The sequence below is a fragment of the Podarcis vaucheri genome (assembly GCF_965113315.1).
Source record: "Podarcis vaucheri genome assembly, chromosome: 2".
Taxonomy (NCBI): domain Eukaryota; kingdom Metazoa; phylum Chordata; class Lepidosauria; order Squamata; family Lacertidae; genus Podarcis; species Podarcis vaucheri.
Window position 1 is genome coordinate 76,541,666 of NC_138760.1, and position 21,413 is coordinate 76,563,078.

Here is a 21,413-nt window from a genome sequence, read left to right on the forward strand (position 1 = left end):
TAGCTGGAAACACTATATAAAAGTGGGTTATACATACTCACATCTGTATATAAAGAGTATATAAATATAAATATACACACACTCATTCACTCACTATATATATATATATAGAGTAAATGTAGAGATCCTACAGAAATATAGACACACACACCACCCAATAATTCATTAATAAACAAACCAGCATACACTCTATAGCCCTCTTGATTCCCAGCAGCTGGGAAAGACTTCAGTTTTTTAAAGTGCAATACATTAAAGTCAAGTTGCATTCTGGTAGCTGAGCAAAGGAAAGCCACAGGCCCTTGGGGGGAATCGCCAGCCAGTAACCTGTTCTACAAGATGCTGGGAGTGGGGGAAGTGAGCAACCCCGCTGTCCGAGAAAGAGTGGGAGGCAGAGAGAATGCCTTACAGTAAGAGCTGGCTGCACTAGCAGCCATGAACTTTCCCAGAACCCCATGCTAAAGACTGCGCCTCTGTTAGCAGACTGCAAGGTCATAAAAGGGCCTTGCAGCCTGTTCCACCCGCCTTGCTCTTGCAAAGGAGGCCCAAGAATGGACAATAGATATAGCAAATACTGGGGTCATGGAGCTGTAGCAAAAGGAGGCCCTTCTGGGAGCAATATTGCTTGGGTGTGTGCACCTCCTCCAGCGCCCACTGCCAGCAGTGGAGCACAGGGACAGGTGTGAGACAGGAGCTTAGGGTCACAAGTATGGGGGGTGGGGTTGGTATAAAAAAGGCCTGACCAAAAAACAAAACAAAACCCTGAGGGGTAACATCCCAACCAGAGAGGCTGGAAGAGCTGAACACTCCCCAGGTGCCCTGTGTGTCCCATCCCGCCCCCTTCCCCCATGGTGCCTCCACAGGCTTCATTTGGGTGGTCTATGGTGTGCCTGTATTAAATATTCATACTGATTTAACACTGTGGTTTTATTGCTTCTTTTATTTCTTATAATGCACGTTTTATTGCAGTACGGTTTGAATTCTAAATACAGTGGTACCTCGGGTTACATACACTTCTGGTTACAGACTCTGCTAACCCAGAAATAGTACCTCGGATTAAGAACTTTGCTTCAGGATGAGGGCAGAAATCATGCTCCGGCAGTGCGGCAGCAGCAGCAGGAGGCCCCATTAGCTAAAGTGGTGCTTCAGGTTAAGAACAGTTTCAGGTTAAGAATGGACCTTCAGAACGAATTAAGTACTTAACCCGAGGTACCACCATATCTCTTCTTCTTTTTTAAGCCCTTGAAGAAGGAAGCTTGGGCATATAGCATAGCATGAGGTTTGCACGGGGGTCAAAGCATCCAGGGTCGCAGACAACTCAGTTCGACTCAAGAGTAGACCCATTGGCATTAATGAACCGCAGTTAGTCCTGTCCGTTAACATCAATGGGTCCACTCTGGCGTAGGCCTAGCATAGGCTACAACCTCAACTCATGGAAGGGCTGGCTTGGAGAGCAGTGAAGTTACTGCCAGTGTCATGGCCGGCTCTATCCATCCAAAAGAGTGAGTGTCCTTCCGGTTTTCCGGGGCCCGCTCCCGTGGAGAGGGGCGACGGGCAATCCCACGCGGTTGTGGAGAGCAACGCGGGTGACCGCGGGCACGTGGCCGAGGGCGGCGGCTGACCCTTCCCCGCCCCGGGCGGCCCGCTTCTCCCGATCGCGGCTGCTGCTGCTGCTTCTTGGGCTTCTGCTGGGCGTGGGCCCCGCGCTCCGCTCCTGCCTTTCTCCTCTGCTGGCTCCCGGCATTGATCGACGCCCCACCCAGGGAGTCTTCAACTCTTGACGCCTGCGGGAGCCACTTCGGATCCGCCGCTCGAGCCAGCTCCACCCCTTTGGGTTGACTCGCCGGCGCTGCGGGTTGGAGAGAGTTAGAGCGGAGAGGAGAAGCCGGGCAGCCCCTCGCTCCTCAGCCAGCCACGGGAGAGGGAGACACAGGGAACGGACACCCCGTGGGGGACTGCGAGGATCTGACTCCCAGAATTTAGCCGGATCTTACCCTCCATCGGTACTGGCGGCGAGACTCCGGAGAGGCGCTTCCCCCTCCCCGGCACCCGGCTCGGAGCGCCCCCCTTCGGCGGCAGCGGCGGCAAGGAAAGCGAGGGTCGTCCCGAGCTGGAGAAGCAGGTGAGTTTCGCTGCGTTTTCCCTTCCGCGCCGTCTGTGGTTGGAGATGTGTCGCTAGACTAGAGCGCCCTTGCAACTTTGCAGGCGGGTTCGGGCTGATCGAGGCCAAGTTTTAGCGAGGACTTTCCTGTGTTGTGACATTAGATTGCGCTTCGCGGAAGATCTTCGCTGCAGCCCCCTAGTCCTCATGGAGGAGAAGCGGAGGCGAGAAAGGCAGTTCCCACAAGCTGCTTGCCAGGAAATGTTTAGTTTGCAGGAATCTTACACACACGCACAGTGTGGACTGCACCTCTTTTGACCCTCTTTCTGCCCTTGGCAGGCATCGCTAGGTCATAGCGGAATCACTCCACACTTTGATGAACTCTTTAATGATCATCTCGATGGCACAGGCAAAGGGGTGGTGATAAGGGATGCCCCTGTTTGGTTTTGGCAAGCTAGTGTATGCAGGAGACTCTGATTCCTTAGAAGACTCTAAGGAATATATGAGACCCGGAAGAGAGTTCAGCTCTTGTAAAATGATTATGAATCTACACAGTTGTGAACTGGAAGAAAGCTTAAGGTCATTCATTGTCCTTGCCTTTACACCCAGACAAAACAATCCCAACATGTAATGTTTGAAGGACTGGCATTAAAATCAAGGCTCTTGAATTTTGTAGCCCTGAAAGGGGGACAGTAGAAGGCACAACTAGAAAGCCATACTCTCCCTGCGAATTAATGCATTACTTCTGAAAGAGCAGTAGGGATTTTTTCGGGTATCCACTGTGGCCGAGAGAAAGAGGACCAGGTCTCCTCCTGCTGGTGACTCACCACCAGCCATTGGCTATCATCACATGGAAGAAAAGATGGAAAAGGCAAAGTTGAACACTCTCTATTCTCACGCAGTCAGTCTCTGACTGCAGCTCTAAATGTGCACTAAGTTCTTAGAAGCCTTTTTTTAGGAGAATGACTGTATATTTCTGGAGTCAGCACTTCTCTCTGCAAAGCCACTGGAGCCAGCCTCAGTGGAAGGAGGCCAGACCCCTGCGGGAGAAGACGGGCATATTATTTTGGGAAGGGGGTTTGGAGGGATATAGAATTTGCTTCCTTCCTCTCCTTGTGTTAGCATTATATTTAATTTTCTGTATCATTATAAACTCGGAAGACCTGGCATTAGAAACTGATGTGGCATTGCTGGGTCAAAATCAATTACAGTTGTTATTATAGTAGCTTTCCTGGGTTATAACTTTCATATGTGATTGGTGCATAGAGCTATTGGGAGGGGTGTTTGAGTCGGGACCCACCCTATTCCTGCAAGTTGTTTTAACTTTTTAAAATACTGAATTTTAAATTATTGCAACCCACCCTGGAACCTCCTGGTGAAGGGCTAGTAATAAATGTAATAATAAATATGTAAATAAACAAACAAACCATCTAGTGCACCATTCTTCTGAACCAGATCATCTTCATAGAAACTTAGAATTGTAGAAGTGGAAGGGACACCAAGGATCATCTAGTCCAACGCCCTGCAATTCAGGAATTTCATCAAATAGGAAATTCAGAACCAGAACATCCTCATAAGATGGCTTGTCCAAGCCTTTGTAATTGGTACCATTGTCAAAACTGCTCCCAATGGTGCTCCTCTGGGGGCTGCTAGTGGGGGCGCAACACACGCACCTTTTTTTACCTGCTATTTGTGCAAGTCTGGTCTATCAGAAAACATGTATCTCATTTTTTTTTTAATGGCTGCATGCACAGGTAAACAAATACCTGCATTCATGCACACAGTGGACTTCAGGTTTCTAGAAATTAGGGAATGTGAGGAAGTACTAATTGAAGGGATAGCAGCACACAGTGCAAATATATCCCACCAAGCACTGCCCACTAGTGTGGATGGGGAACACTGATTCAATTGAAAATGTGTGGGCAGATGCACAAATGCGCACATGAAGAATCAGATTTGTCTGGCCTATATGCACATTAGCACTCTGGTGTATACACAGCCTGAGAGCTCTTAAGTATTTGAAGAGTGCTACCATGACACACACACACACACACTGTCACCCCTCAGTCTTTTCTTCTCGATGCTAAATGTACCTAGTTCCTTCAACTTTTCATTCTAGGACTTATTTTTTCATACCACTGACTCTCTTCACTGCCCTCCTTTGAACCCATTCCAGTTTGCCTATATTCTTCTTAGAAATGGACACAGTACTCCAGGTGAGGTCTTATTCTTGCAGGTGAGGTCCTACTAATGCAGAATGTAGCAGAAATATTACATCTTGTGACTTGGAGGCTATAGCTCTGTTAATGCAGTCATCTTAGTCTCTATTTGCAACTGCATACATGTTCAGCTCATGGAATCAGCTACAATTCTAAGATCTTTTTCATATATGCTATTGCTGAGCCAAGGATCTCCCATCCAGTACCTCTGGAATTGGGTTTAGGGTTGCTGTCGTTTCTGCCCAAATGCAGAACATCTCATTTGTCTCTGTTGGTCTTTGCTTTGTTAGTTTTGGTTTCCTGTGTGTTTGGATTTTTTTTTCCTGCGCATTTTAAATTTATACCCTTATGAATTAAACAGCTAAAGGATCTACTCATGTTTAATTTCAGCTAGTATAAAAAGGCTAAGCATGGGTTTAGGCTGCCTGCATCAGGATTTCTTCATGCACTAGCAAACTCCAGTTCAGCCTCCTTATGCCTAATATGGGCAAGTTCATGGGGTCCACAGGGTGCTCCTTTATAACGCAGAGCATTGCATAACAGAAACTGAGTCGGTACTGCATAGTTTGTTCTGCTCCCAAGTTTTGCTGGAGGGCACCTCCTTTTTATCTGTGGAGAGGATGGAGGCGGGAGCATTGCCTTACCAGCTGACTTGTGTTCTCCTTGTCACCCAGTCCATGTACAGTAATAAACTTTTAGAGGCTTCAAGCAGTTTCTCTGGCTTTGCTCCCTTCCCTGGCAGTATCATAGCATCAAGTCTTTTAAAAACAGCAGTGTGTAGATTTCAAACTGAGTTGCAGAGAAAATAAATCTCTCTTCCTATTAGTGATGGTGATTTGAAAAGAAGCATCACGGATAGAAATGTAAGCCCTGGCACTATAGGGCTGCTTCACATGGCATGTTAAACAAAACCTTGGTTTAGCAGGACTATGCAAGCTTGTGGGATTTGGGGGAGGAACTCATAGGTGCTTTGTTGCTCCCTGTGTTGAGCAGGGCTAAAACTTGACAGCTCAGAGGTGGGAAACTTGCAGCCCGCCTAGGGGATCTAGCTGGCCCATGAGGCCATTTTCCCCAAACCATGTCCATGTGTCCATCAGATTATGTTGCTGGGTGATGTCAGCTGATTGGTGGGGACATGGCTCAATTCTGCCGGATGCTGCAGCCAGCAGAATTGAACCCTTCACTCACCAATTGCTGGAGAGTGCTCCCTGAGAGAACTGCACTGGCGAAGCAGACTCTTGTTCCATCCATGCTGCTCAGCTTTGTCAGGTGGGTGTCATGATGTCATGATGTCATATGATTGACAGTTGGCCAGCAGGGGTGATGGGAATTAGAGATCAGACCCACCAGGCCAAAAACATTGTGGCTTAGCCATGAGGACCAGGAAAATGCAAAATGGCAGCAAGCTGCTCTGCAGGAGCCCATAGGGTCTTGCTAAGCCAAGGTTTGGCTCACAGTGTCATGTGAACCAGGCCAATCCGGTGGTGGACCTGAGGGTTTCAAATTTTGATGCTGCCTTGTGTGGTGCCAAAATTTGGCACCCTCGACCTCTTGCTTTCCATTCTATATCATAGTTGTAGCGATCCCTGCTGACCCCCCCAGGCTCCGCGCCCAGAGTGGCTGAACCGGTCGTGCTCCCCTAAATTTGCCTTTGACCATAACTTTGGAGGGTTCGTTCTCTTATCAGCATAATATCTTCCAAATAGGACATGTTGAATTTGTCAGAATGTTACTTGGAATTATACCAAAGTTCCGTCTTTCTACAGACCTCAGGAATGTCACACAAAGGTCCAAGGAAGGGCAAATCACAGTAGTCTGGAAACTGGAGTTGCTTATGCATGCAACTGTGTCTTATTTTTGGTATAGAAGAGACGTGGCTGTAGTAGATATTTTGGCTTCAGGGTTCAGAAAGCAAAAATATGTCAGCCTACCCTATTCCAAGAACATCTTCCAGACAGAGTCTTGTAAATATGAAGAAAACATAATATTCCTAGAATGTTGCACTGTATCTATCTGTCAGTCTGTCTGAAATAGTTGTACTGCTTGGCAGTCACAATTCCCTTCTCTAGACCAGGGATGGAGAATCTGTGGCCCTAGATCAGCAACATCTGGTTTAGAGAAGGGAATTCCAGCAACACCTGGAGAGTCCGAGGTTCCCCATCCTTCTTTCAGAGGCAGTGATAAACAGGGACATAGACTGTGTCCAAATTTTTGGCCATCATGATAAATATAATGCCTCTAGAGGGCAGTGATGGATGTCAGAAACATGACTAAACAGCTGCCAATACGGGACATGGCTGTTATGGATGTGCACAGCTAAGCCAGCAAAAGAGATGGCCACCCTTGTTCTAGCTGCAGTAAAAGAAGAGGAATAGAGGAACATGTGTAGGAAGGGAAAATTTGTATGACAGGCCTGGACTTCACTGAATTTCATATCAAATGCAACTGTCCCAACATCTTCCATTCTTGTTTAGGGAGTGGTGAACAATGTAAGGAGAGATTTGTACACTGCCAACAATTGGCAACTTAGAGGCGTTTCTGTCAACTGAGTGTATATGAATTTTGATGAATAAAGTAACAAAGATAGCCAAGAAACAAAGAAAGCTACATATGGGTTACTGGAGAAGAAGGGTGGAGCATAATTCCACAGAATCATAGAATTGTAGGGTTGCAAGGTGCACCAAGAGTCATCTAGTCCAACCCCCTGCAAGGCAATGCAAGTTGGATCCATTGTCAGGGACTGGCAGGGCTCTGGTGAGTATGTGGCAGAGGCAAGGAGGCTGGAGGCTGACCCAGCAAAGGGCGCCAGCAATTTATGGGGTTTTGTGCCACCCACAAGGCAGGAGCCAGGGCTAGAAGAACAGGAAGAGTCTGAGTAGTCAGGAGATGGAGGATGAGGCACAGGACATGTTGGAAGCAGAGGCTGTTCAGGTGAGAGGCAAGAAGTAAAGTTACAGGAAACTAGGCAGAGGACCATCTCAGTAGTGGCAATCGCCCTGTGGAATGCCCTCCCATAAGATGTCAAGGAGTTAGCAACTATGTGACTTTTAGAAGACCTCTGAAGGCAGCCCTATATGGGGAAGTTTTTAATGTTTGATGTTTTACTATGGTTTTATAGTTCGTTGGAAGCCTAGTCAGATGGGCAGGGTATTACTACTAATAATAATGAGTGTAATGACGCTGACTGTTAAGGCTAACACCAACGTTTCTCAGTGGTCTTTTCCTTCCTGCTTACTTTCTTTCACCACCAGCAAATGAATTCAGTTCAAGTAGGGAAGTAAATATTATTAGTTGTTTTCTCCTTCTGTGCAACTGATTTATTATCGTCAGAGCCATGCTAAAATCATCAATATTCTGTGTCAAGGGAACCCACATTCTCTCCACTAAGAAAAAGTGAATTCTGCAATCTATAAAAATTAGGCAGATTTTTGCCTATTTTATAAAAGAGAGTGAAATGATGTCATGTATGATCTAGTTCATGTTCCTGCATTGGGGGTGGACTTGATGATGCTCAGGATCCCTTCCAACTCTACAATTCTATGATTCCATATGTCCTGACCCTATATTACAAATCATAAGGCTATACAAGCTTATTCAAAAGCAAACCCCCTTTGTTCAAAAGCAAACCCCACTTTGTTCATGGGAGCTCTGTTCAGTATGCTCTGGATTGCAGCCTTAGCCACAGATCTGGCTCATGATGTTTCCCCACACACTGTATTACTTTCAAGTTTTTATCTGCAGCTCTGCAGAGCTGCTGCAAAGTGGCCAAGAGAAATGGGCTGTGAAGTTCCTGGTTCATTAGCAACTTACAGCCAGCTTGCTAACTTGCTTATTCTGTTAATGAAAAGATGTGGAATTGGGCACCTAAGAAGAGCTTGCACCAAATGGTGTATGTATATTGAGCTCTGCAATACGTTTGATCTGAGCTGTGATTCATTGTGCCAAATTTCCAAATCAAACAGAGGAGTCTTGCAGTTTGGTGTCTACTGGGTTAATGTTTTTGAGCACGTAAACATGTTTTGCCTGCCCTCATACTGTAAGGCAGAGGTGGGTTGACTTGTATGGTTTATGTTGTTGTTGTTTAATTAGAATTGCCATGGTCCTCCAGTATGTCTAAAGTGTACAAAGCAATATGGTATCATCAGGTGCTCTCAACTGCTGCAAAGGAGTCACTAATTGTAACACCAAACCCCTTCTCCCTTGTTCCCTGCTACTTCCACTAGCATCCTTTGCATACCTGCTTGTGCATGTAAGTCCACCTAGCTTTTTTGCAAGAATCCCAGTAGCCACTGAAAAATGCCCAGTGATCCAGCCATTATTTGCCCCAGTTAAAGAAGCATTCTAACTGGTCTTCCAGACTGATAATAGGAGTCTATTGCTTTGGACTCTACCCTGGAATAATTACGCATGCCTTCCCATTTCAAGGGCAGCTGCCTTTTGCAGCCCAATGAATATGGGGATTCTCACTACAAAGCAAAAAGAGGTGCCCCCTTGCCCAGCAGGACAGAGTGGGGTGCCCCCCTTCTTGCTCTGCTTCTATTTTGCTGCAGTGCAGTGACTTTAATATGTTCTAATTAGGCATCTGCTGGGAGGGAAGACTGGCTCCTCCAGCAATCACTGCAACAAAGCCCTTCCCTGCTGAGGCGGTGAGAATGCTGTGTTTGGAAAAGTTTTGGCTTTGGCTAGGACTGCAAGGAATTCTTGCTCACAGGAAAGACATGGTTCACTTCCAGGTCCCACAAATCCAGTCTGGGCAATCCTACCTGAGTGTGCAAGTCTTTGGAGAGCCCACTGCATATTCTCCAAGACAATCTCCCCGACAAAGTTTCAGCAGGAGCTGCGGCCAGATCCTATTTTAATGCAACCCCCCACCCCAGGTAAACCATAGTAGAACAAACAGCTTAGTGAGGGAATAGAGCTTTCTTCTTTACTTTTCTTTTCCACTTTCTCCTATGCAGCTTAACCAACTCCCTGGAAAGGGAGCTCTGTGCTCTCACCTGATGTCTGAGCGGTGTTCATTAGCTGACCCACCAACCACGGAACAGTCACCAGAAAATCGCCCTCCCTGCCTTACAGCTGGGCTCAAACGGCATCTCCATAATTGCTTTAGGAAGCTGGCATCACTTAATTGCCAGAGATGCAAGGGAATAATTGCAGAAGACAAATGGGCTCAGAGGTGGCCATGTCTTGATGAAAAGAACAGGCTGGGGAAGATTCATTCAGGGAAAATGTTAAAAAAGGATTGAAGTAAATAGAAAGACATGGGAAAAAGCAGGGAAGGGGCAGAATTCACTCTCTTTGCTGGGAGCTTGGCTGGCAGCCTTGCTTTTCACACAGGGAGGAAAACACTGTAGTTTTGCTTTTGGCTTTTCACAGTGGATTACATTAACCTTGGAGACATCTATGCAATCCCAATGACTGGGCTTGGCCTAAGAAGAGAGCTGAGCTGGACCTTGTCTATAGATTGTGCCCAAATGTTGTGCTGAGGAGTCATGTGCAAGTCAAAGACCTAACAGCAACAACACATTTGCAACCTTTCAATCAATAAGGGCCTAGAATAGATATAGCCCAAGGATGGGAAATCTGTGACCCTCCTGGTGTTGTTGAACTACAACTCCCATCATGCTTCTGACCAGTGGCCATGCTGGCTGGGGCCAGTGGGAACTGGAATCCAACAACATCTGGAAGACCACTGGCTTCCCACCCCTGCTTTCAGAGCAGTAATTCAGATACCAGCTACCAAGACTCTAGATAAGCAGTCTCCCTTGGCTTTGATCAACTAGGAAACCCTGATCATCTACTGGGGGGCTCAGAGCAAGGCAGGGGGAAGATAGGACACTCTCTATAGGTGTCCTATTAACACTCATAGGTCAGTAGCAGAGCACATGCCTTGCACATAGTAGGCTCACAGATATGAAATTCAGTTACAGCCGTGTTGGTCTGCCATAGTCAAAATAAAAAAATTCCTTCCAGTAGCACCTTAAAGACCAACTAAGTTAGTTCTTGGTATGAGCTTTCATGAAAGCTCATACCAAGAACTAACTTAGTTGGTCTTTAAGGTGCTACTGGAAGGAATTTTTTTATTTTGATATGAAATTGTCAACCATCACAAAGCAGGAAAGATCCCTGTCAAGACTCTGAGAGACTGGTTTCCAGACACATCAGTAATCAAGAGTTTGTGGAATATGTCTAGCTCCTAATTGTACTGTTGACTCAGAACAACAGCAACTCTCCAGGGATTCGGGCAGCCTCTTCTAGCCCTTCCTGGAGACACCAGGGGTTGAACCCAGGATCTTCTGCATGTAAAGAAGATGTGCTACCACTGAGCATTGGTCCTTTCTCAAAGCACTTGGGGGCTTGAGCAAACCAATTATCTCCATCCCACCCCCAGTTTCCTTAACTGTTCCCCCCTTCAGCTGACACACCACCATCTTTATGAGATGGAAGCTTACTTGTTCTGGTCACTTTGGTGGGTGGGAGTTTAAATTTCAGTTACCTTTTAATGTAAGGTAAGTCCTCCAAGTATATAGAAAGTACCGTCTCAGCTTGGGGTTGCCTCATTTCTCTCCCAATCTTGTGGGCACTCAATCACCAAAGTTTGCTCTTAGACAGAATTATGGCATTACTGGACTAGACTGACCATTGGTCTGACCAGGGGTGGTATAAGATCTCACCCAAAAATGTCCATGTGCGTTTTTGACGATTTGCACTCATGAGGGCATCAGGGCAGTTATACACGATCACACTTTCAACACTGTTTGCATGTGCAATAGGTTTGGGGCAGATGTGCTGCTTCATTTCCAATCAGTGTATGTCTTATAACTTCCTGCTGAAATCCTGTAACTTTCTATACCACAAATGTTATTGGGTTGCTGTGGTGTAGAGCAAGAAGTGCCCTTCCAAAAAACCCCAAAAATATAGTAACTTGGGGGAAGAATTGCAGAACAACAAATAATGTAAAATGATGTGCAGATGGTTCAGCAGGTGAAGACTGCAGGTGGCTCTCAGGAGTCAAGGGAGAACAGCTTTTTCTTGCTTCTTTAACAGCCAGCCGTTCCACCCAAAGCGCTGCCTCTGACCTTTGTAGGGCTCTGTCAAAGCAATGCATGAAAGAGGCCAGGATATTAATTTCATTTACTGGCTTCCTATTGTTTGCTTTTCTCTTTGTCACTGTACGCTTCCCACCCAACCCTCCTCCTTACATTTGGCATTCTTTTCCTTGCTCTCTTGCACTCTTCTCCTCTTTTCTCCTTTTAAAGGCCTCTTAATTTGTTTCTCTGCTTGCCTTCCTGCCTTAAATGTTTCTCCGCTTTATTTGTACACATAGACGCACACAGGCGGAAAATTCCATTAACTTGTAACAGTGATTTTCTGCTTTTCAAAGGAGCAGTGCTGCTTTATGCATAATGCATCATCTGTGTACATTATGCCATTCTGGGCCCCAGCCTGACCCCTAGACTCCTCCCATGAAGCCCCAACACCATCCATAGCCCAAGGGAAGCCCAAGAAGTGCCACTGGTCCCAGCACTGATCAGAAAGATCTTATCATTCAGGTGGAAACCTGACCAGGCCTGTCTCCAGAGGCTGCCCTGGAAGAAACCTTGAGGTGGGTCTCCAACAACCGCAGCAGAAGAGCCCCCTTCTGAGTCAGCAGGAGAGGCTGAAGTGCCTCCCAGAAATCCCAGGCGCCTTCCCAGAAAAGGAGAATGTGTGCCTGAGAGCCCCAAATATTGGAGCTACTTGTGAGTAATGGTCTACCGTACTTGACAGTAATCCCGTCTCTTCCTGGAGAGCAGGGTTAAGCACTTGCAGTTGGTCATGGGTGGGGTCTAGGAGGCCAGACTGTGTAAGCCAGGCATCCCCAAACTTGGCTGTTTTGGGACTACAGTTCCCATGATCCCTGACCACTGGTACTGTAAGCTAGAGATGATGGGAGTTGTAGTCCCAAAACAGCTGGAGGGCCAAGTTTGAGGGTGCCTGGTGTAAGCCCTTAGGTGACTGGCATGTCTTTTGGTTGTCAGGTTCATGAGGAGCACCTTGCTTGTTTCTGCTTGAGGGCCCTTGTGTGGAACAGTCAGGGGGCCATATGCCAGTGGCCTCGAAGCAAAAGTGGGCAGTGAAATGGATATGACTCTTACCTGCTGTAAGGCTACATTCTAGCTATGACAAATTCTGTGGTTTCTCCACGCAGGCATAGACTATATGTCTACTTACCTCTATCCAGGTGGGCAAGAGGCGTTATCACAGCCCAGGGGCATCTTCCAACCACATGAAAGCTCTTGCGGAGGGCTCAGAGCAGGACCCATAGGAAGGGGCTGACCTAGGGAGGGGCATGGTTTGAGGAGAGAATTCCAAGGCCTGCGTGACCACATTTCGCTCCTGGGCCTGAGGTTCCCCATCACTGATGTTACCTGTTCCACCCTACCATTAAATGACCTCCTGTGCTGCTAACATCTGGATTTATTCTTGAAGACTCTGTTTGCTGGATTGCATTTGCCTCCGGACTACTTCAATGTGCTTTGAGTCCAGCTACACCTGGGCTCTCCTTATTGAATTCCCTTTGATCCTGACCTGTTCCGCTGTGTTTCTGACGTTAGTCTGCTGTTGACCTGTTTGTGGTTTACACCAGCCGATGCTCCAAAACTGTGTCCTGACCTGGTTGGAGCAGGACACCTTGTCATCTCTGTCGTCCGGCATTTCCCCCCAGTCAAGACTAGGATTGTCAAGCTTCAGGGAGGGCTGTCTAATTACCTGTGTTAGATGTAGTTTATTTTAAACCACTATGATAATATTCTGTTTTGTGGGATTCCTTTACCCTGGAGGCTCACCAGAATCCTAGACTGACCAATTGTTAAATTTTGGGAAGTAGTGTCAGAACGTGCTGCTTCAGGAAGTATTTTGTGGCTAGCTTTAAGTGGGCGTCAGGTAAATGTGTGGGTTTAGTTCTATGTGTTGAGTAGCACAGGAAGCTGGCAGCAGGGGCGGCAACAGCATTTCTTTGTTTACACTATTTAAATGCTAACCAATAACGTAAGTTCCCTAGGCAGCTTCCGATAACAATTACAGCAAGTAAGTATTAAACAAGATTATAAATGCATGAAAAAGAAAACATCAGGAAATCAAATCAGTGCAACAAAGCTCAGAGCATACTAAAATGTCACAAATCTTTTAGACGCCAAGAATATCCCAAACTTTCTATTCTGTCATGTACGATCTAGTTGAGATTTCTGCACTGCTGGGGGTTGAACTAGATGACCCTGGGGGTCCCTTCCAACTCTACAATTCTATGATCTAAAAACCCCTACAAGCTTTTAAGATTGGAAAACCTAGGAAATATTGTTAAAGTCTTTGCCTGGTACTAAAAGGACCATAATACACATAGGTGCCAGGCAAGCCTCTCTAGGGAGGGCATTCCACAGTGGGTGTGCCACCACTGAAAAGGTGCTATCCTTTGTACCTGCCAAACCTCATTTGGTGGGTGCTGCTGAAGAAGAGTCGCAGATGATCTCAAAGTCCAGGCAGGTCTAGATTGGAGGAGGTGATCCTTCAGGTAACGCGGCTAGTTGAAGGCCATTTTAGAATCCCGCTTTCTTGCTTTTATATACAGTGGTACCTCGGGTTAAGAACTTAATTCATTCTGGAGGTCTGTTCTTAACCTGAAACTGTTCTTAACCTGAGGTACCACTTTAGCTAATGGGGCCTCCTGCTGCCACTGTGCTGCCACCACGCAATTTCTGTTCCCATCCTGAAGCAAAGTTCTTAACTCGAGGTACTATTTCTGGGTTAGCAGAGTCTGTAACCTGAAGCGTCTGTAACCCAAGGTACCACTGTAGTAGGGTACCAAGCTTTCTTCACCATGGACCACTTGAAAATTGCTGAAGGTCTTGATAAATTTTTCTGCCTGTGGCAGCAATTGTAATGCCTTGTGCTAGGTGCTGTATGATTTTTAACTGTATTTTTACAGACAAGTTGCAGACCGCCTGAACAAAGCTTGCAGACCACTTGTGGTCCATGGACCACAGTTCAGAAACCCCTGCACTAGGCAAAACTGTGGCTGTCTATAGCAAAACCCTCCTCTCAGCTTTACATCATGGTTGAATTATCCCTAAACGTGTTAGACGTATATTGAACTGCACATTGTACTTGCATTATTCTGTTACTACCACACATTAGCATGATATTTAATTCCTGCAGTCAGCTCAGCCATTCCAAAAGTATTTATGAAAACATTCCTCTTCCCAACCCATGCATTGCATTACAGGACTATCCACTTCAGTGACAGTGACAATGCAGAGCGACTGAATCTGCATAATCTCTTAATATTCTCAGATCAGAAACAGTTGCTGCAAAGGGATATACTAGATACAGAATAAGCCACAGAAACATCTCCCAGTGAGCCTTATTTGTCCCAGTCTATTGATATGCAGAATGCATGGAGCTGCCAAGGTCTGGCAAATGGAGATGTTGGAGGTGGATGGGTGAGGGGTCTGTGCTAAGCATTGCCTTTTGGTATCTGCTAGAGAGGGAAAGGAGATCCTTACAGGCTGCGGATCAGACCATCTGTACAGTGAGAAGTAGGTGGCAGGAGTGCCGGCCTTGTGGTGCGCCTTTAGATTGCAGCTCTGAAACAATTTGTTCCAGCACTGGACCTACAATAGCCTCAGAGTTTAATAGAGCTTTTCCCAGCTCAGAACACAGACAGCTCTAGTGCACAAAAAATCACAGGAAGAAATGACAGACACAAGTGCAATGAAGAGCTGGTACAGGTTCCGAGAGCTTCCCTCTGCAGATGGAACAAATATGGAGGAGCTGAAGAAGGTGTGGCGTCCAAAGTCAGTCACTGATGAAACCCTTCAGCAGTACATACACACACAGGATATATTGACGTGCCCCCATAGGAAGCCACCTAACATCAGCTCAGGCTATTTGTTCATCTAGCTCAGTATTGTCAGCTCTGATAAGAAGCAGCTATCTAAAGCCTCAGACTTTAGTCTTCCCTGATCCCTTAAAAAAAATAAAATGTGGTGCCAGCAGTTGAACCTGTGATCCATGAAGAACATGGGTGCTCCATCACTATAGTCTCTCCCAGGAGGTGGAATAAGGAACAACAGGAGCAGAATGTTTTCTGCAGGCCCAAGGTAGGCTTCTGAACTTCAGAAGGAAAGCATTAATGACCATTATGGCTCTGCTCTGCCTTCAGCGTCAGTGGCAGTGATGCTTCTGGGTCCTGCTTTCTGGTTTCCCACAGGCATCTGGGTGGCCAATGTGAGAACAAGGTGCTGGACTAGATGGGCCATTGATCAGGCTGCTGTAATGTTCTTTGGTATATCTTGGCAGGATGAAGAAGGAATTAGGCATTTGGGAAAACAAGACTGAAGCCATGATAGGATGTAGAAGAGGAGTGTGCATTGGTTTGTGTGTCTGGGGGGAAGGACACTAGGCAGATAGGAGCAAAAGGAGAGGACATCTATTTGAAAACTTGTGACTTGTAGCTTATACACTTAGAAGGTTTCCTGCTTCTGTAATGTCTAGCTATATTTGGGGGCAGAGTGATTCCTCCTAATACATTAAGATAGATGTGGAGCAATTGCAGTTTATTTGTATCTGGTTTTGTTTTCATATTTATTTATTTAGCTGCTTGCGTCCAGGTCTACCCCACCCCTAGCGATGGTAAGGGAAGAGGTATCCTGGGCTACCAGTTGCAAAGAGCATCTATTCTTCCTATTTAAGAGCAACCTAATCAAGATTTTTAGCATTATTTTTTTCATACTTTTTTTTTCATAGAGTTGGAAGGAACCCTAGGGGCCATCTAGTCCAACCCTCTGCAATGCAATCTTATTAATCGAAGGGAACTACACCAGTTTTTAACATGCGAAATGAAAGCAGCATAATTTTGTTTAAGGCATAAAATGCCCCAAGGGTTCTTCTGCTTCTGAGTTAGGATGCCCTATTTTGATGGATGATGCAGTTGTAATCATCCAAGTTGCATCTGCTTGAGGTGAGATGAAATGAAGGGAAAAGATGGGGAGATGCCCCAAAGTTAGCCTCAAATGTGAATAACAGCCCCTGAGATACTTTGACCTTGGTTGTCATGCCAACAGATAGCTCTTCTTCGCTGAAAAGCCACATTCACCCTTAGGGATGGGTGGAGAGTTGAGTAGGTTTTTTGTCTGGGTTTATGAGCTGCTCATCACAATAGGTTGCCAGAGCCCTTTGTGTGAAGCTCAAATGCTTGGGCATCAAGTGTATTGGAGGCCTTGATGCCCTTCAGAGCAGCTTGCCCTGAATAGTTTCTCCACCCCCTCTAAACTTCCAACTGGGGCAGAATGTTAATGGCCCAATCCCTCCAGCTGGAAGCAGGTTAACAAAAGCAGCCAGTAACTTTTGCCTCCCCCAAAACTGAGGTACAGATCCTGGTGGAGGGGGTGGGGGAGACTCCTTGGTCAAAGGATTGGACAGTTCATTGATCCCAAATAAAGACCAAAGCTGGGTCAATTGCCCTCTTTGCAAACACAAAAAAGTTTATTATTTAGTAAGAAACGAATAGGTGTCTGGTTGCTTAGATTATTGATTGATTGATTGATTGACTGAATTTATATACAGTTAGATGCCGTTAAGTGGACATTCAGACTGTCATAGTTTCAGCAGGATTCAGTTACATGTTGGAAAATCCAGGCTGCACAAATGCAATTGATTGGGAGATCTTGCATAACACAACTCATTTCCTCTAAAGACCTGGTTTATTTGTTTTTGTAGCAATTGGGAAATCTTGCACAACACAACATGTTTCCCCATAAGACCTGGTTTATTTGTTTGTGTACCAATAAAGAAAGTGACAGGGAAATGCACTGGGAAGTGTGGGATAACGCTTGCTTGATGCAACATCATTTAACCTTGCAGCAAACTAAACAGGATGAATGTTACATAAACACGTCATCTGGAAGTGCCCATAATCTCATTTATATGCCTGGGTGTCATAGTTTGCTGGAATATGAGATGTTGTTTCCTTTTGTTAGCAAAAACAAATCATAGTTGTTCATAGCATCTCCTTATCTGAATCATACTCTTTTTTCTCTCAGGACAATATGCCTCTTTACCACAGTGGAAGCCCAACTGTCCTGTAGTTTTGCCTCACCCTTCTCCCCTCACTCCGCACCCAGAGAAAAGCTGAATGGAGCATTTCATTCTTCATTCCTGCTTTGTCACCACATCCACTGTTGTTTGGGATGAGGAATGGTTTTCCTGCTCCCGTCTCCCTTTCATATAGAATCTGTACACAGAACCCTTTTATGCAGTATTGATGGGACTGCATGGGATGCTGAGCTGGCCGATGATCTTCCCACCCTTTCAGAGGCCATCAGGGGACATCTATGAACACAAACTTAAATGTCTGTAGATTCTGAAAGTAAAAGAAAAATCAAAGACAATATGGCTGCTGCTAAGCAAATGCACAACAGATTCCCAAAGCCACAAGTATGAGATCACTTCTTTATGTGGTGTGGCTATATTACAGTAGAAGCTGCTCTTCCTAGTCCCCTGTTGCCTACCCTGATGAGCTATAAGGAAGACTTAAGGCTGCAGCCCTAAACAGGTCTACTCAGGAGTAAGTCCCATTCAGTTCAATGGGGCTCTACTTCCAGGTAAGAGGGTTTAGGATTTAGCACTTGTTGTTTAGTGCACTGTAGCCATTTATTAGACCACACTTCCAATCTTATTAGTGTTTGACTGGAGGCTGTGACCCTGTACTCACTTATCTTGGCGTAAACCACATGGAACTCAAGAGAGACTTTCTTCAGAGTGGTGTCATTCATTAACCTCAAAGCAGGTGTAATGCAGGTATCAGTTTAGAATGGAGGACTTAAAGACCCATTCACATTTATTTATTTTTAAAATTTGTATACTGCCCTATACCTGTAGATCTCAGGGCAGATCTCACAACATAAAACTGCAATATAAAAAACACAAAATGCATAATAAGAATAAGAACAAAAGGCCTGGTTGACTTTCAATCAGTCCATGAAGGAGGCAAGACAGTGGGCCAGCACATCCACTGCCTCACCTGCAGATGCAAAGGAGAAGTGGAGATGTGTGTCATCAGCATATTGCTGACAACATACTGCACACCTCTTGATAACCCCACCCAGTGGCTTCATGTAGATGTTAAACATCATAGGGGATAAAATTGAACCCTAAGGAACCCCACACTTAAGGCTCCACGGGGCAAAGAACACTCTCCAAGCAACACCTTCTGGACCCCTCCATCCATGTAGGACCAGAACCACTGTAAATGCTGCCACCCACCCTTAACTCAGACATTTGATACCATGGTTGATGGTATGGAAAGCCACTGAGAGGTCAAGGAGGACTAACAGGGGCACATTTTCCCTGTCTCTTTCCCAACAAGAGGTCATCGTACAGGGCGACCAAAGCAGTTTCTGTGCCAAAACCAGGCCAAAACCCTGACTGAAATGCACCTAGAAAATCAGTTTCCTCCAAGAGCGCCTGGATCTGGTCTGTGATCACCTACCCAAGAACCTTGCCCAGGAAAGGGAGATTAGCAGCTGGCTGGTAATTACTTAGATTTTCGGAATCCATTCAGTTTTCCAAACCATTTGCACATGAATCCTCTCACCAGATTATTATAGGAGTAGATTATGCATCCCATGTTATCAGCAACTCTGCAATCCTGTGAATGGCAAGGTTATGAAATCCAGGTTTCTCTTGACAGCAAATGACCAATCTCGCTTTCCAGTGGCATATTCACATATGTTATCTTGGTGTGGGAAACATCTTATAACAAGGAAGCATATTGTGTTTATAGGCACTGGGTGCCTTCTTAGATCAGTGCAGCACTAAGCACAAATTGCCGGGGGCGGGGGGCAGTTTAAAGTTGCTGTTGTTGTTTTTGCTAGGAAACTCTGATGAAGTGAATCATAGTCCAGGAAAGCTTATACTGTAATACATTTGATAGGTTTTAAGGTACCGCAAGATTCTGTTTTGTTTTGAAGTCAAGGACATCTTACTGCTATCCACTAGGAAAAGTAGTTCCCTACATTCTTATCACTGCTTTGACCATTTGATGGAGTGCCCAAACAGGGAAATAGTATTCTGTACCGAGATCTAAGTAGGACGCCATCTCTCTTCTATTGATGACCCTGACCCTGAGCCGCTGACAGTGTTCACACATTCAGTGCCACCCTGAGTTACTGTCTGTAAAATCCTTATGCTGTTCATGTCATGGCCACATTAATGAATTAACTAATCAATCCACCACTCACATACCAAAGTGGCTTTTAAGCGGTTTCTTAGCAGCCATTTTGGCATTCATATCCTTGCATAAGTCATAGATTCGCCACCAAAATATGACATGTAGTTCTGTGCTTAATGTTACCAAGAAGTACAGATCTGAAACCAGAAGGTCAGAAGTGCATCTTGAAAATTATGATTAGAAGGGGCATACCAGGGCTTTGGGCTGAGAGTTGCATAAAGTAGCTAAATAAAATACAGAAAAATACGTTTTGCCAGCAGTTGTGGAAGTCCTCCCTCCCCCCCCCCTAGTTTTATACCCATAGCAATCCTGTGAGGTAGATTAAGCGAAGAGATAATAACTGGCCCAAGGTTACCCAGTAGCACCATGGCTGAGTGGGGATTAGAACCCAGGCCTCCAGGGCCACAGTCTAGCCTTCCAACCACTGTGCTACAGTGGCCTGCACCATGGTGGAGAACTTTGGCTGCATTTCTGGATGTGACCTGACAAGCAGAAAGCCAGCAGGTGGGTCTGGGTGTTTAGATGGGTCTTTCCCTTTCCAAGGCAGGGTGAGGATTTCCTCCGCTCCTCCTTCTCCCACTTGTGCTGCAGGGGCTGGGGGGGGGGCTGCTGTTGTAACCCGATCTGGCAGACAATCTCACTCTTGCTTCTCCGCCTTTCAGCTGCCAGAGGTTCAGAGTCCAGCGCCTGCAGAGGAGAAGAGGCAGCTGCTGCTATGATCCAGGCACTGGTGCTCCTGTTGCTGGCTGGAAATGGAGCCTCAGCTACCAGCACCAATCCGCGTCTGAAGCTCTCCTTTCATAGTAAGGCGGACATCAAACCAATAGAGGGGATGGATGAGTGTGTGTGTGTGTGTGTGTGTGCGCGTGCGTGTGTGCATGCGTGCGCACGTGTAACATTTTCAGAGGAGGTGTGAACCAGGAAGGAGTGTTACAGGGGATCTCTAGGGTTTTGAATGGGCAGTCCTCCATAGGTGATGGGGCCATCAATAGGATGTTATGGACAATGTCTTTCTATAGAGCAAAACTCAGAAAGACAGGTTTTGAGGTGGTAAGCAGAGAAGCAGAGTTTATGTTTGTGGAGGGAAGGGGTTGATGTGACAGCTACGAATATGTTATATTCTGAGTGTTTCCATCTTATGATGCCCACCTTGCCACTCCTTCAGGGCTCTAGCTGCCTCCTATAACATAACAAGTGATCTTTACAGAGACACACAAGGTCATGGAGAGCTGTGTATTATTATCCTGATGCTCCAAATTGTAGCTGGTGCATTCAGTGTCCAGCCTGTGCTAGGAGTAAGGAAGTGTGGGGCATTTAGAAAGGCGCACTCTGTTACTATCAAATCAGGAAGAGTTCTGTTCTTTTAATAGTGAGATGAAAATGGATCCTCTTTCTCCTCCTCTTCTTCCTCTTCTTCTTCTTCTTCTTCTTCTTCTTCACACTCATGTGTAGCTAAAGACTCTGTTTCCTTAAGTTTGCAACACTGCCTCAGATTTATGTGCTGGTTTCATTGAGGTCTGGCTCTGATCCCATATGTTGTGGGGATATGTTTCTTTCAAGTTTAGGAAAGAGATGCGTAAGGACTGTCTAATTATGAACATTTGGGGGGAGGGAAGCCAAAATAGAACATTTGTTCATGTCTATATAACACCACAAATTAAGTGGCTGTGCTAATACTTTACAAGTTTTAAATGACCGGAAAGAATCTGATAAATATTTGATAATGGGCAACAGTACAAGTACATTTTTAAAAAATAAAGGACTAGACCAATTATAGGCTAACAAACATATTAAAAGGCTGTTAACCAAAATACTCAGATTGTATAGC

At 45.7% G+C, this 21,413-nt stretch overlaps 1 protein-coding gene across 2 annotated transcripts in view; it reads left to right on the plus strand.

The window, feature by feature from the left end:
* Window positions 1–1,205: 1,205 nt before the first annotated feature.
* The window catches only part of SEMA3B (semaphorin 3B), a 63,206-nt gene continuing 42,998 nt past the window's right edge, over window positions 1,206–21,413 (plus strand). For both annotated transcript variants that reach the window (XR_014217288.1, XM_082214523.1), the window contains exons 1-2: window positions 1,206–2,119; window positions 20,248–20,388. Coding sequence is in view for 1 of the 2 variants with exons in the window: in XM_082214523.1 (XP_082070649.1) it covers window positions 20,301–20,388 (88 nt within the window). In the remaining variant the exon portion in view is untranslated. The remainder of the gene's footprint in view (window positions 2,120–20,247; window positions 20,389–21,413) is intronic.